Genomic DNA, 12346 nt, shown 5'->3' with positions numbered 1-12346 from the left:
TATACAAGTAGCATAACAATGCTTTTTACTCATTTTCAGAACCTTTCTCAATAATGCTATGATTTTGTTAGCTTTTCCTTTTTCTTTAGCTACAGAAGCACCGTGGTGTGATATGTTCTGAGAATTATTAAAAATAATTCCAACACTCCTACCTAACAAATGATAATTCCTTTACATATTATGATTATTAGCATTTTATATTAGCATGATTACTGTTTTCTTCTTTGAACTTGTCCACATTGACCTTCAGTGTTTGTTCCAGTTGCTCAGTGAAATTTACAAGACCATCATGAGGGTGTTTTTTTTCCCCCCAATTCATTCAGCATTCCATTCCTTGAAATTGCTTTGGAAGAATTGAAAAATAGGAAATGTCATTTTTCACCCCTTTCAAATAATAGCAAATAAGAAAAATTTAAGACTGATTCGGAAATAATGTTGGATGAGAATATTGGATAAAATGCTCACAATATATTACTGAGTAGGAAACAAAAGGGGACTGAAAAATAATGTGTGCAGAACTTTCTAATTGTATGGGAAACATTTATACATTTATAACCACATGCATAGAAGAAAGATGATAATATACACAAAAATGCCAATAATTCTTTTTCCCTGATGATATTATAGCAGCATATACTCTGATATCCTCTGTTTTCTACAGTTAACACATATATTTGATAATCAGAAGAAAGGCAATACGGTCTAGATACAAGTACCTCAGGGATATCACTACAAACTTATACCTTTTAAAATATCTCTTTCTTTTCAGTATTTACATCAGGTATTTCTCTGTCATTGCTCAGATTCTGTTTGTGTGGTTTAAGTTTGTGATATATGGAGCCTTTTAAAAAGTTCTTTGGAAATCTGAACTTGTACTCCCTTACAGGTGGGTACATTCCCCAAAACACCAGACTTGAAGAGATTGGTCAAACAATAGAAAGCATGCTACTGTCCTTGCCTGGCTATTTTTATTTTCTGTTTCAATGATTTTTTTTTCATTTACCAACTTCCCTTATTTAGAAGTGAACCCAGTTGTACTTCTCCAATCCTCCTATAGAAATTGTACTTTTTATACTAGTTTCTGCGTTTCCCCTTTGGTATCCCTATGCACTGGCAATTCCTTTTATAAATTAAGCAGCCAAAGAACAGATGTATTTGTGCTTTCTTTGGGTAGACTGTCAGATTTAGTTATTTTGGGTCACTTTTATGGAGTAGCTGCTCCCCTCAGACTTCTCTTGACATAGTTCCTTTCCATGATGTACAAGCTAGTTAGATGTGTTTCCTTTTTTTAAAGGGGCTCCCAAGCTATTTTATTATAGGAAAGAGTCTCCTTATATAAAAATCTTATCTACAAATGCAAACTCAGTATTCTGTCAATTTTTAAGGCATAATTGAAATTCCATATTAATTGCTACCTTTTTTTTCACTCAAACCATTTGCACTCAGTTAAATATGTAAATACTTATGGGATATGAATGTATTAGAATTTGCAATCTGGAACTAGAAAATTTTCCAATAAACTAATAATTTATCTCTATAACCTACAATAGTCTAAATTGACAATATAACCATGACAGTTTACCAAGTTAAGTTTAATTTTTATTCGCATTGTTCAATTTGTAGACTTGAATCATCTTATTCACCTTCTACTAAAGAACCAGAAAGGAAGAGGAAAGAGCTGTTTTCAGTGAACCTAGATCAACCAAATCATGAAAAGGAATTGAACAAGGTATGGGGAAAAATGGGCTTCATTCTTCCAGGCTGATCTGAAGTCCTTGAACACAAAATGGGCGGGGGGACCTTCCTTCTCATTCCCTTCTTTTTCCTTCTATATTTTCCCCTAAGACAACAAGCTACCAGGCTGCTAATTCCGACATTCTTCTGCATGATGCTACAAAAAACACAAACCTTAAGTCCTCACTGTGCCACTGGGAAACTATGACACTGGGCTCCATGACAAGTAGCTTATTGCAGGAAGTGTGAGAGCCCAGACTCAGGCCTCCAACCATCGAGTAGGTACATAAGCTCGGGGAAGTTGCTTGGGCAAGTTGCCCATTTCTAGGATGAAGATGGAATGTGTAGTACCTGCCTGCTACAACTGTGATGTGGCTTACAGGGGCTACTAATAATTCTGCTACTTCAATAGCAGTCCCCATGCACCAGGAGGGGCTCTGAAGGCCTAGCAAATCTCAGCTCATTGATTCCTCACAACAGTTTATAAAGTAGTATAACATCATCTTTTTGTACATTTGAGGGCACTAAGGCACAGAGAAGTTGGGTAATTTCCCCCAATATTACACAGCCATCTGCAGCAGAGGTCAGATTCAGATCCAGGCAATCTGACTCCAGAGCCCATACCCTCCCCTTAAGTTAAAATCCATTTTAAAAATGCATGTAAAGTGCTTGGAACAGGGCCTGCCTAGCTCAGAGGAGGTGCTGAGTGCGTGGAGGCTGCCATTGTTATTGGTTACACCCATGTTTGTCACTGAGCACCTAAGCCATGCCAAGTAATCTGCCAATAACAAGTAATACAGGGATGATTAAGGCCTGAGCTCTGTCGTCAAAGACCTTGTGGTTCTCAGCTCTCTACAAAAAGTATATTCTCTTCGCCCTCTAATGGAATCCAGTAGAGGCTTCCTTTCCATGAGCTTATCATGGCTACTACCCATGTCTTTAGTCTTTAGGTTTGAACCACACCTAAATAGTCAATGTTATATGATCTAAACAATTGTTAAAAGTAGGGAAAACCTGGGCATGGATTCAAATCATCATCTAGCCCAGGACAGCACCTGACATACAAAAGTGAAAATAAATATTTGAAAAACAAGTGAATTAATATCAACGTGAAGGTCTCCTATAATTGTGTAGGCTCATAAATTCAGTTGCCATTTGTATAAATTCAAAATACATTTATTGAGCATTGAGTAGGACTATGGCTATTCTGCTTGTTTCTGTAGGAACTACAGTGATGCAAAAGACAAATTCTGTCTCCCACAGAGTTGACCATCACGTAGCTATTAAGTGTAGAAGAGGTGTTATGAACTAAAGATCATTTTCCTTTTACTTTTCACATAATCCTATGAAACTGATTTCACTGCTATTTAAACATATAACTTTAAAAAAACTGCGTCTTTGCTGGTATCCCCAGCGAAGGCATTATGATACAAAGGTTGATTAAAGCCACCTAAAGTAGAGTTACACTATTCTTAACCCATAGACTCAGTAACACTTTGAATAATAGGTATCTACTGACATTGCACAGTTTCAGTATGGAAGGAGAGAAGGCAAGGCACAAATTCTCTTCATAGGCTCTTGGAGACCTCTAGATAATGCACTGCCGTGCAAGAAAGGTAACAAATGAATTGTGTATAAATAGCTAGAGCTCCCAGGAAGTGTTTGTGGAGAGCATTTTCATTCTCTTGTAATAAAAGCAACAAGAGCCACGTATTATGAATCCTGCAAGTGCTTGCTTTCTTTCTCTTTTTTCAGTGTAGAACTATTTTTGTCATGTACTTCGTGATAAAATTGACATTTTTAATAAAGCCAAAAGTCATTTAGAGCTCGGTAAATTAATCTCATTTAGAGGGAAGCTTTGCAGCAGAGCATGTTGTTTTAATATCTGAATGCTCTGAAAATAATAAAAACAGTTTACTCCTTTTTCCTAATAGTATATTCATTTGTTTTTTGTATTCTGAAAGTTCCATTTTGAGAAAACATGTTAACTACACAACAGGGATGCCATTAGCAAAATCCAAACTGGGACAAACCACACAAAGAACCCTGTGGTTTCATCAAATAAATTGTAAAGAAAAAAAAAATTGGAGAGAGAAGATTGGAAATGAAAGGAGATGTTTCACACTGTCCTCAGGGTGAGGATATCTGTACTCTTCTCTCTTCTTTTTTGTTTTTAGGAGCTGAATAACTTAGGCCCAGTCCATTCCCTTCCTTGGGAGTCTTTTTTTCCCTCTCCATCTGTTCAGTGATGGGGTTGGGGTTGGACTGTGAGACTCCTGAGGTCATATCCAAATCTGAAATTCTTTTTCTTTTTTTCTTTTAAGGGGTAGAGGGAGAGGGAGGGAGAGAATTTAAGCAGGCTTCACACCAGTGCAAAGCCCAACATGAGGCTCAATCTCACGATCCTGAGATCATGACCTGAGCAGAATCAAGAGTCAGATGCTTAACTGAGTGAGCCTCCAATGCACACCCCCAACTCTGAAATTCTAAGAATGTTAATAATAAACATAGAATCCCACATGAGGGGTTGGTGGTATAGAGCTGAGGACAGATCAGGTTTTCCTTCTGGACTTGCATCCTTTCCACATTAGGTCATCCCATGCTAGCTTTTCCACTGTGTGAACAACCTTTCAGGGTTCGGCTCCCAGGGGTTACATAGCACGGGGGGTGGGGGGGTGGGGAAGGTCTTGGAATCAGACTTCCTGTCAGCAGGAATATGACTTAGAAAGGTTACATACTTAACTTCTCATTCCACAAACTAGAGAACTGTTGCAGGAATTAAATGAAGTGATGTATATAGACTAGAACACACACAAACACAAAACAAGGGGCTTTATAAAGATATGAGCCAGTCCTCATATTTAGATCACAATTCAAATAAACAAAAAACATTCATTACAGTCCTGACACATTTTTAAATTTGAATACTTCCTGGATATTTGATGATATTGAGGAATTGCTAATATTTTTAAGATATTGATATTCTGGCTATGTTTAAAAAGAGAGAGAGAGAGAGAAAGAGAGTGCCCTTATTCTTTTACAGATAGATCCTGAATCCTTTAAAGATGAAATGAAAAAAAAAATCAATTTTAGAATTAAGTGCCCTGGAGAAATTCATATAAATCTTTGTGGATGGGCTCCGTTAAGCTCTCCAGCCTTATTTCTCACAACACATCAAGTCGTTGCCACCCCAGGCTCCTTTTCCTTCACTGGGCATGCGTTTCTCCACAAACCCCGACCCCTGCCTGTCTTCCCTGCACTCTTTGCCTGGGGCACTTCTCCATCCCTGCCTTCCATCTGGCTTCCATTCGTCCTTCAGTATTTGTCTGATGTCCCCTCCTCCAGGAAGCCCATCCTGATATCCCCAGCCTGGGTTAAGCATCCCTCTACTGCATACTGCTGATGTGGATTGCTACTCTGTATTATAACTATTGATTTTTTTCCCACAAGGGACTAGGATTTTCATGAGATTGGTGACTATGTACTTTATCTCCAAATCTCAAGAATGAGAGACAGTGAATGATTTCTAGAAAGGTGGTAAGAGGCTGGACCAAGACAGTCGTAGTAGAAATGGAGAGCGGAGGAGCAGTTTAGAAGTGAAGTGTGAGGGACAGAACTTGCTGCCTGTCTGCATGTGGTAGGACAAGGGTGGGGAGGAGCCCCGGGTGGTCCGGAGGTTGCTAACAGGGAAGGCCTAACTATGGTTGAGAACAAGACTCCACCTGCTTAAGGGGAGGAGGTGATGCATTTTCATAGACACATTAAGTTTGAAATTTATTATAATGTGATTCTGAAAAACATAGTGTTTAGACGTACAAGGTACACATAATTTAGTCAAAAAGGCACTGAATTTAAAGCTCAGAGTCCTAGGTTCTAGTCCCAGCTCTGTTGGTTAATAGCTTTGGGACCTTGAACAAGTCACTTAATCTTTCTAGGCCAATTTTTTCTCCCTAAAAACATGGTTGATCCATCTGCCTCTGCATAGTGGGTCCAAGTCTCTTCTACCAAGCATTCCTCAGTGGTCATTTGATGGGTATAAAGTTAAGTTCTAGAACAGTATCTATAGTTGACAGCAAGGAATTATGCACTTAAATTTTTAAGAGGGTCTAAAGCAAAAAAGGAACACGGGGAAACTTCCAGAGGTAATGGGTATGATTATTGTATTGATTGTGATGATAGTAACATGAGTCTATGTCCAAACTCACCAAATTGTATACAATAATTATGTGCAGGTTTTGTATTCTAATTAGACTTCAGTTATGCTTGGAGGTAAGTGCTTGATAATATTTTCTTTATTTTCTTTGATTTCCTGTCAAAGTAGCATTGGTAGTAAGTGATGACTTGCATACAATAGAAACTAGAAGTGAACAACAGAATTTTGAACTTGAAAGGAAAAAAAGTAAATGAGTCATTTATTGTAAGTATCTCTTTAATTCAGCATTGATCGGAAAAGGAGGGTAAAGTGGGGCTTGCCAAAGGTTTAAGACAGGACGGAAAGGCTGAACATGGCTAACAAAAGCCTTAAGTTGCTTGATAAAGAAAAAGACGTGTTAATATTTGCCGCAATGTCTCTACTGCAGATAAGAAGGCAACTCTATCAGGAGGAAGAGGACCATGGCTCTGAGCAGGAAAGAATGAGGAACGAAATCTCTGACCTAACCGAGGAGCTTCATCAGAAGGAGATCACTATAGCAACTATCATGAAGAAAGCTGCCCTTCTGGAAAGACAGTTAAAAATGGAGTTAGAAATCAAAGAAAAAATGTTAGCAAAACAACAGGTACGCACGCGGGCAGGACAGCCCTCGTCCGGGTCACTGTCTCGCCCAGTGGAGACCCTGGTTTTCCTCGAGGACCAACAAAACACTGTGTTTCTCGGTATTGGGTCTGAGACTAGCATCAGGGAAATGCTTGGTGGAGCCCCTGAAACCTTTGCAAAGTATCGCCAAGTGTCATCAAAACAGATCCAGGGCTAAAGTGGCGACAGAAGATAATTGCACTGAATCTCACCCTAACATTTCCTGACGACACATATTTTGATCACCTCCCACAGAACGCTCCAGTCAAAGGTTTCTTCCTGGATCTGTGTCCTGTAGTTCCATTAATATTTTTGTCTTTAAAAAAAAAAAGTCGGGCGCCTGGGTGGCTCAGTTGGTTAAGCGACTGCCTTTGGCTCAGGTCATGATCCCGGGGTCCTGGGATCGAGTCCCACATTAGGCTCCCTGCTCCTCGGAGAGTCTGCTTCTCCCTCTGACTTTCTCCCCTCTCATGTTCTCTTTCACTGTCTCTCTCTCAAATAAATAAATAAAATCTTTTTTTTTAAAAAAAGTCTCTATTCCAGGTTTTTGTGGATACTTCTCACCCCCATTTTATGTATTTATTTTGGGGTTTTGGTTTTTTAAGATTTTCTTTATTAGAGCATGAAAGCAGGGTAAGGGGCAGAGGGAGAAACAGGCTCCCCGCTGAACAGAAAGCCCAATGTGGGGCTTGATCCCAGGACTCCAGGATCATGACCTGAGCTGAAGGCAGACACTTAACTGAGCTACCCAGGTACCCCATATCTTGAGATTTTAAAAAAGGATGTTGAAACATGAAAATTAGTCCATATTTACTGAACATTGACTCAATGCACAGCATGGTTCATGGTAAAAAAAAAAAATCAGCAATTATACCATTCTACTGTTAAAATACTGCAGATAACTTCAAAGTCCACCCTCCCTCCCTTCCATTTCTTTTGAAATGCCCTCAATCCCATACTCATCATCAAATTGGTGACTTGTTAGTTAAAGCTAGGGTTTATCTGTTGTTGTTGTTTTTTAACCCCAAATCGAGAGGCTTTGAAAGTACCATTCAGTAACTTTCTAAGCATTTGAGGGTCACTTCACCAATAAGATGGCTATTTAAATCCTGTGTATTATAAAAACGAGAGTTGGCTCTTATCCAATGATAAATCTTAAACTGTGATTAATTTGTACAGTACACAGGAACATAGCGTAGATGGGATAATAGCATTGGTTGTACCTGTACAGGAAAAGATATTGAAAACTGTTAGCAGTGATCTGGTAGCTGGATTATGGGTGATTCTCATTTTATTCTTTATACTTTTCTATGTTCTTAGTTTTTTTTAGGGAGAACATATTTTGTAATCTACGAAAGTAAATTATTTAAAGGGGAGTGTTTTATATAGAAATGAGACCTATTGAATAAAAGAGCAGATACTTGTCTAAGTGCTGTCAAGTAGAAGAAATCAGGGAAGAAGAAATAAATTAGACAAAATGAAGTAGTCACCCCCCCCAAAAAAGGATAGTTTGGCAGAAATATTAGAAAGAACAAAATTAAACATAAAAATCATGTTTGCATATTGTAAAACTTAATTACGTAGTGAAGAATTCCATGGGCAGCATTATTGGAGTGTGTTTTTAAGTTGTGATTTTTCTGGTGCTAATTTGCATACAGTAGAAAATAGAAGTGAGAAATGGAATTTTGGAATTGGAAAGAAAAAAAGTAAATGAGTCATTATTGTCGGTATATGTTTTTAATTTAGCACTGATCAGGAAAGGAAGGTTAAGTGAAGGCTGCCAAAAAGAAAATGGAATGCAAATACTGATTTGGGATGATCATGCCTAATCAGTGTTTGTCTTCACTATACTCAGAAAACATTTAGGTTAATAAAATTAATTTTAATACAATTGTGGAGCTTCTATTGTATATTTTACACTCACTTTTACCTATCGATCTGTTTTCAGGTCTCAGATATGAGATATAAAGCTGTCCGAACGGAAAACACACACCTGAAAGGAATGATGGGAGATTTAGATCCTGGACGGTACATGGTAATAACGCTGAAATCATTCAGTGAATCGAACTGAGAGATTACACAGTCGGTCAGGATTTACCCAGACCTTATTTACTGAGCACCTCCTATGTGTCAGGCACACAGGGGTTGGGCCGCAAATTATCTGGCACTTGGATTGAACTTACTTTTATCCTTGGGCTAGAACATTCGAATTTCAAGTTTTCTCCTGTGTTCTTTTCTTGGATTGGGCTAAATTCTGATCCTTTCCTCCAACATGCTCCTCGCTTGCTTTTGCTTCTGCCATTATCTCTAAAATCCTCCATCCAACATGGCCTGACTCATGTGTCAGCCTTAGCCTTGATGAAGCCGCCCCTGAAAACCCAGTCAGAGTGAACTGGTCCATTCACACTTGATCTGTATTTTCGTCTCACTCATTGGTAGCCTGTCTGTTCCCGACTGAATGGTAAGCGGGGACCATGTTTTATTCATGTTTGTCACACCAGCACCTCGCAATGTCAGGGGTATAGTAAGTGCTCATTGAATGTTGATTCAGTAAAAGGAGGGATGAACAAATGAATGACCGAGGACTGACCTTGTGGTTTGAAGCAGTCGCTCTATCAGTTAACACAGGGCTGCCTAAACAGGCTCCATGCCTTTCATTTTTGTTCATTATACCTGCTGACGGTTTGTTTTTAGATGTAAATAGGAGAAATTGCACTTAGCGAACTAAGGAAATACCACCGCTACTTGTTTAGCATGTATTTGCTCTGAGAGAAAATCCTGATATTTTCCTGTCATTGAGAGAATGGAAAGGATCAAAGATGAGCGTGGTCGGCTGGTTGGGTTTCCTTGGCTATGACAGGAGGAAGGTGGAGCAGGACTTCTCCCTGATACTGTACTGCTGTGAGAGTAGGTACTCCTTCCCATGATGGTAAGCGCTTAGCATCAGAGAGTTAGAAGCATTCTGCCTTCTTTGGCCCTGGTGACAGATTCTGTGATTGGAGGACAGATGAATAAAAAGGGAAGTATATATGTTTCCCTATCTGTTCCATAAAATCCGCATGACATTTTGGAATCTTATTTCTAAACGCTTGACACACAAAAATTTAAATTAGGTCCTGCCCCCATGAGTATCTTTTTTCCCCCCCTCACAAAATGTTTTTCGTGTTATTTTTCTTTTTATTTCAAACTAAATGCTTTTCAGTGTGAATTCTGCGTCATCACAACCCACACGGAGCCTGCTTCGTACTGACTTGTATAGGCATTTGGCTTTCTTCGTTGATTTTTTTTTTCCCCAAGAAAGAAAGCACATAAAGATATGTAAAGAAGAAGCTGATTATCCTGCTGCTATCCCCAGTCCCAGGTCCGACTGCAGCGAGAAACAGTGCTAGCAAACCAGTGTGTAGCGTTCTATAACTTTCTCTTGCTCCTGCACACATATAGAATGGATGAGCTGAGTGTCCCTCTCCAGAAATAAGTGTGTAATAAGTACATTATTCTAAACTGCTTTTAACTGTATGTTATGGACATCTCTATAAGACAGGAAGAAAGCATCATTTCCCCTCATTTCTTAATTAATATATACTCATGTAGCATACATATAATTTTTAATAAATTGAACTACAACTTACACGCTAGTGATTTTCATGCAGTCTCTTTGTTCTTGCTTCTCCCCTTCTCCTTTGCTCTGTTTCTTCACCCGCCTCATACACCCATCCATCAGGTAACACAGGTGAACCATTTGGTATGTATCATTTTGTACTTTTTTCTATGAATTCGTGTGTGTGTGTGTGTGTGTACATATAGGTATGTAATCATATACCTACTTGGGGGTTTTAACTTTTTGTAAAAAGTTGGATTACATTTTGCACACTTTTCTGTCTTGTTTTTGTTTGCTCAGCAATATGCTTTGCAAATCCTTATGCATCAACTGGTTTAGATCTATTTCATTTTGCATAATGGCTTAGTAATATCCCATGATGTGAATATATCAAAATTTATTCAACCATTTTTCTGAATCAATCCATTTGAAATTAATTCAACTCTTTTTGGATTTTTGCACAAATAAACAATACTATGTAAAACATCCTCATACATATATCTTGGAAGAGCTTCCTAAGACTGGAATTACTGGGGGCGCCTGGATGAGTCAGTTACACATTCAACGTGATTTCAGCTCACGTCCTGATCTCAGGGTCCCGAGATAGAGCCCTGGGCTCTGCACTGGGCACGGAGCCTACTTAAGATTCTCTCTTTCCTTTTTCCTTTGTTCTCCTAACCCTCTCTCTCCTTTTCTTACAAAAAAAAAAAAAAAAGAATGGAATTGTTGAAAGAAAGCATATGCATTTTTTTAGAGGAAAAAGAGAAAGCCGGTAGGCAGGAAGGGCAGAGGGAGAGAGAATCTGAAGCAGACTCCATGCTGAGTGTGGAGCCCATTGTGAGCCTTGACCCCACGACCCTGAGATCATGCCTAAGCCAAAACCAAGAATTGGCTGCTGAACCGACTGCACCACCCAGGTGCCCTGTATGTTTTAATTTTAAAACATTTTTTGTCAAATCCTATTTCTCCCATCTCTGTGTGCACGCACCTTTTTCTTTCCTCCTCAGCAGTGAGAGGTGTTACTGCTCTTTTAAATTGTCAGTCTGATGGATGTAAAGTGATTCCTCAGTAGTACTTTAATTTCTCTTACCCTGGATATAGGGAGTATATTTTTGTATATTAATTGGCAGTATACTATGAATTATATTGTTTGCTCATTTTTCTGTTGGAATGTCTTTTTCTTGTCAGTTTATAATAGCGTTTTCCTAAATTTATTGTATATAATTTATTTATATCTTTTTACCATAGGAAAAGTTTTAAACTTTTATTTGTCAAGGCATCAGGGTGGCTCAGTTGTTTAAGCATCTGCCTTCAGCCTTCAGCTGCCTTCAGCCCATGATCTCAGGGTCCTGGGATCGAGCCTCACATCAGGCTACCTGCTCAGTGGGGTACCTTTTTCTCCCTTTGCCTCTGCCTGCCATTCACCCTGCTCGTGCTCTCTCTTTCCTCTCTCTGTCAAATAAATAAATAAAACCTTTAAAAAAAAACTTTTATCCGTCAGACACATGTATCTTTTTGTTTATACCTTCTGCATATCCATCCTGGAATAACAAGGTTTTTCCAACTTCTAGACAGTATACACTATTTTTTAGAGTATCTTCAATGACTTTTACATTTTTCATCTAAGTCTTTAATTCATATGGATTATAATTTTGCATATTATATAAAACAAGAACCCAATTTAAATTTTCATAGGAAAGTTAAGTTCAATTTATCCAGTTTCTCTAGATAATTTCCTGTTGGGTTTTATTTGGAATAAAAATAAATATACATATAACTTTGAAAGAATTAACACTTTTGGGACACCTGGGTGGCTCATTCAGTTAAGTGGTTGCCTTTGGCTCAGTTCATGATCCCAGGGTCCTGCATCAGGCTCCTTACTCAGTGGGAAGCCTGCTTCTCCCTTTGCCTACCGCTTCCCCTGCTTGTGCTCACTGTCTGTCTGTCTGTCTGTCTCTTTCTCTCTCTGACAAATAAATAAAATCTTTAAAAAAAGAATTGACATTTTTATGATAGTAAGTTTTCTCATTCAAGAATATGACATGGGTTTCCATTTCTTCATATCTCAGTTTATGCTCTTCAATAAGAGCTTACAATTTTCTTTGTATAGGTTCTGTGCCTTCCTTTTAAAATTTATGCTCGGGTGTTATATAATTCTTGCCACTCTTCTAAGTGGAATATTTTTCTTTTTTCCTTTAAGAACTTATTGCTAATGTAGC

General features: G+C 38.5%; 1 protein-coding gene across 4 annotated transcripts in view; it reads left to right on the top strand.

Moving 5' to 3' along the window:
- DEUP1 (deuterosome assembly protein 1) overlaps nt 1-12346 on the top strand; it is an 80680-nt gene that overhangs the window by 43719 nt on the left and 24615 nt on the right. For all 4 annotated transcript variants that reach the window (XM_044258319.1, XM_044258318.1, XM_044258317.1 and 1 more), the window contains exons 8-10: nt 1624-1729; nt 6315-6512; nt 8478-8564. In XM_044258319.1, coding sequence (XP_044114254.1) covers nt 1624-1729; nt 6315-6512; nt 8478-8564 — 391 coding nt within the window. The remainder of the gene's footprint in view (nt 1-1623; nt 1730-6314; nt 6513-8477; nt 8565-12346) is intronic.

This window comes from Neovison vison, chromosome 7 (assembly GCF_020171115.1).
Source record: "Neovison vison isolate M4711 chromosome 7, ASM_NN_V1, whole genome shotgun sequence".
Taxonomy (NCBI): Eukaryota; Metazoa; Chordata; class Mammalia; order Carnivora; family Mustelidae; genus Neogale; species Neogale vison.
This window is presented reverse-complemented; position numbering and strand designations above follow the sequence as displayed.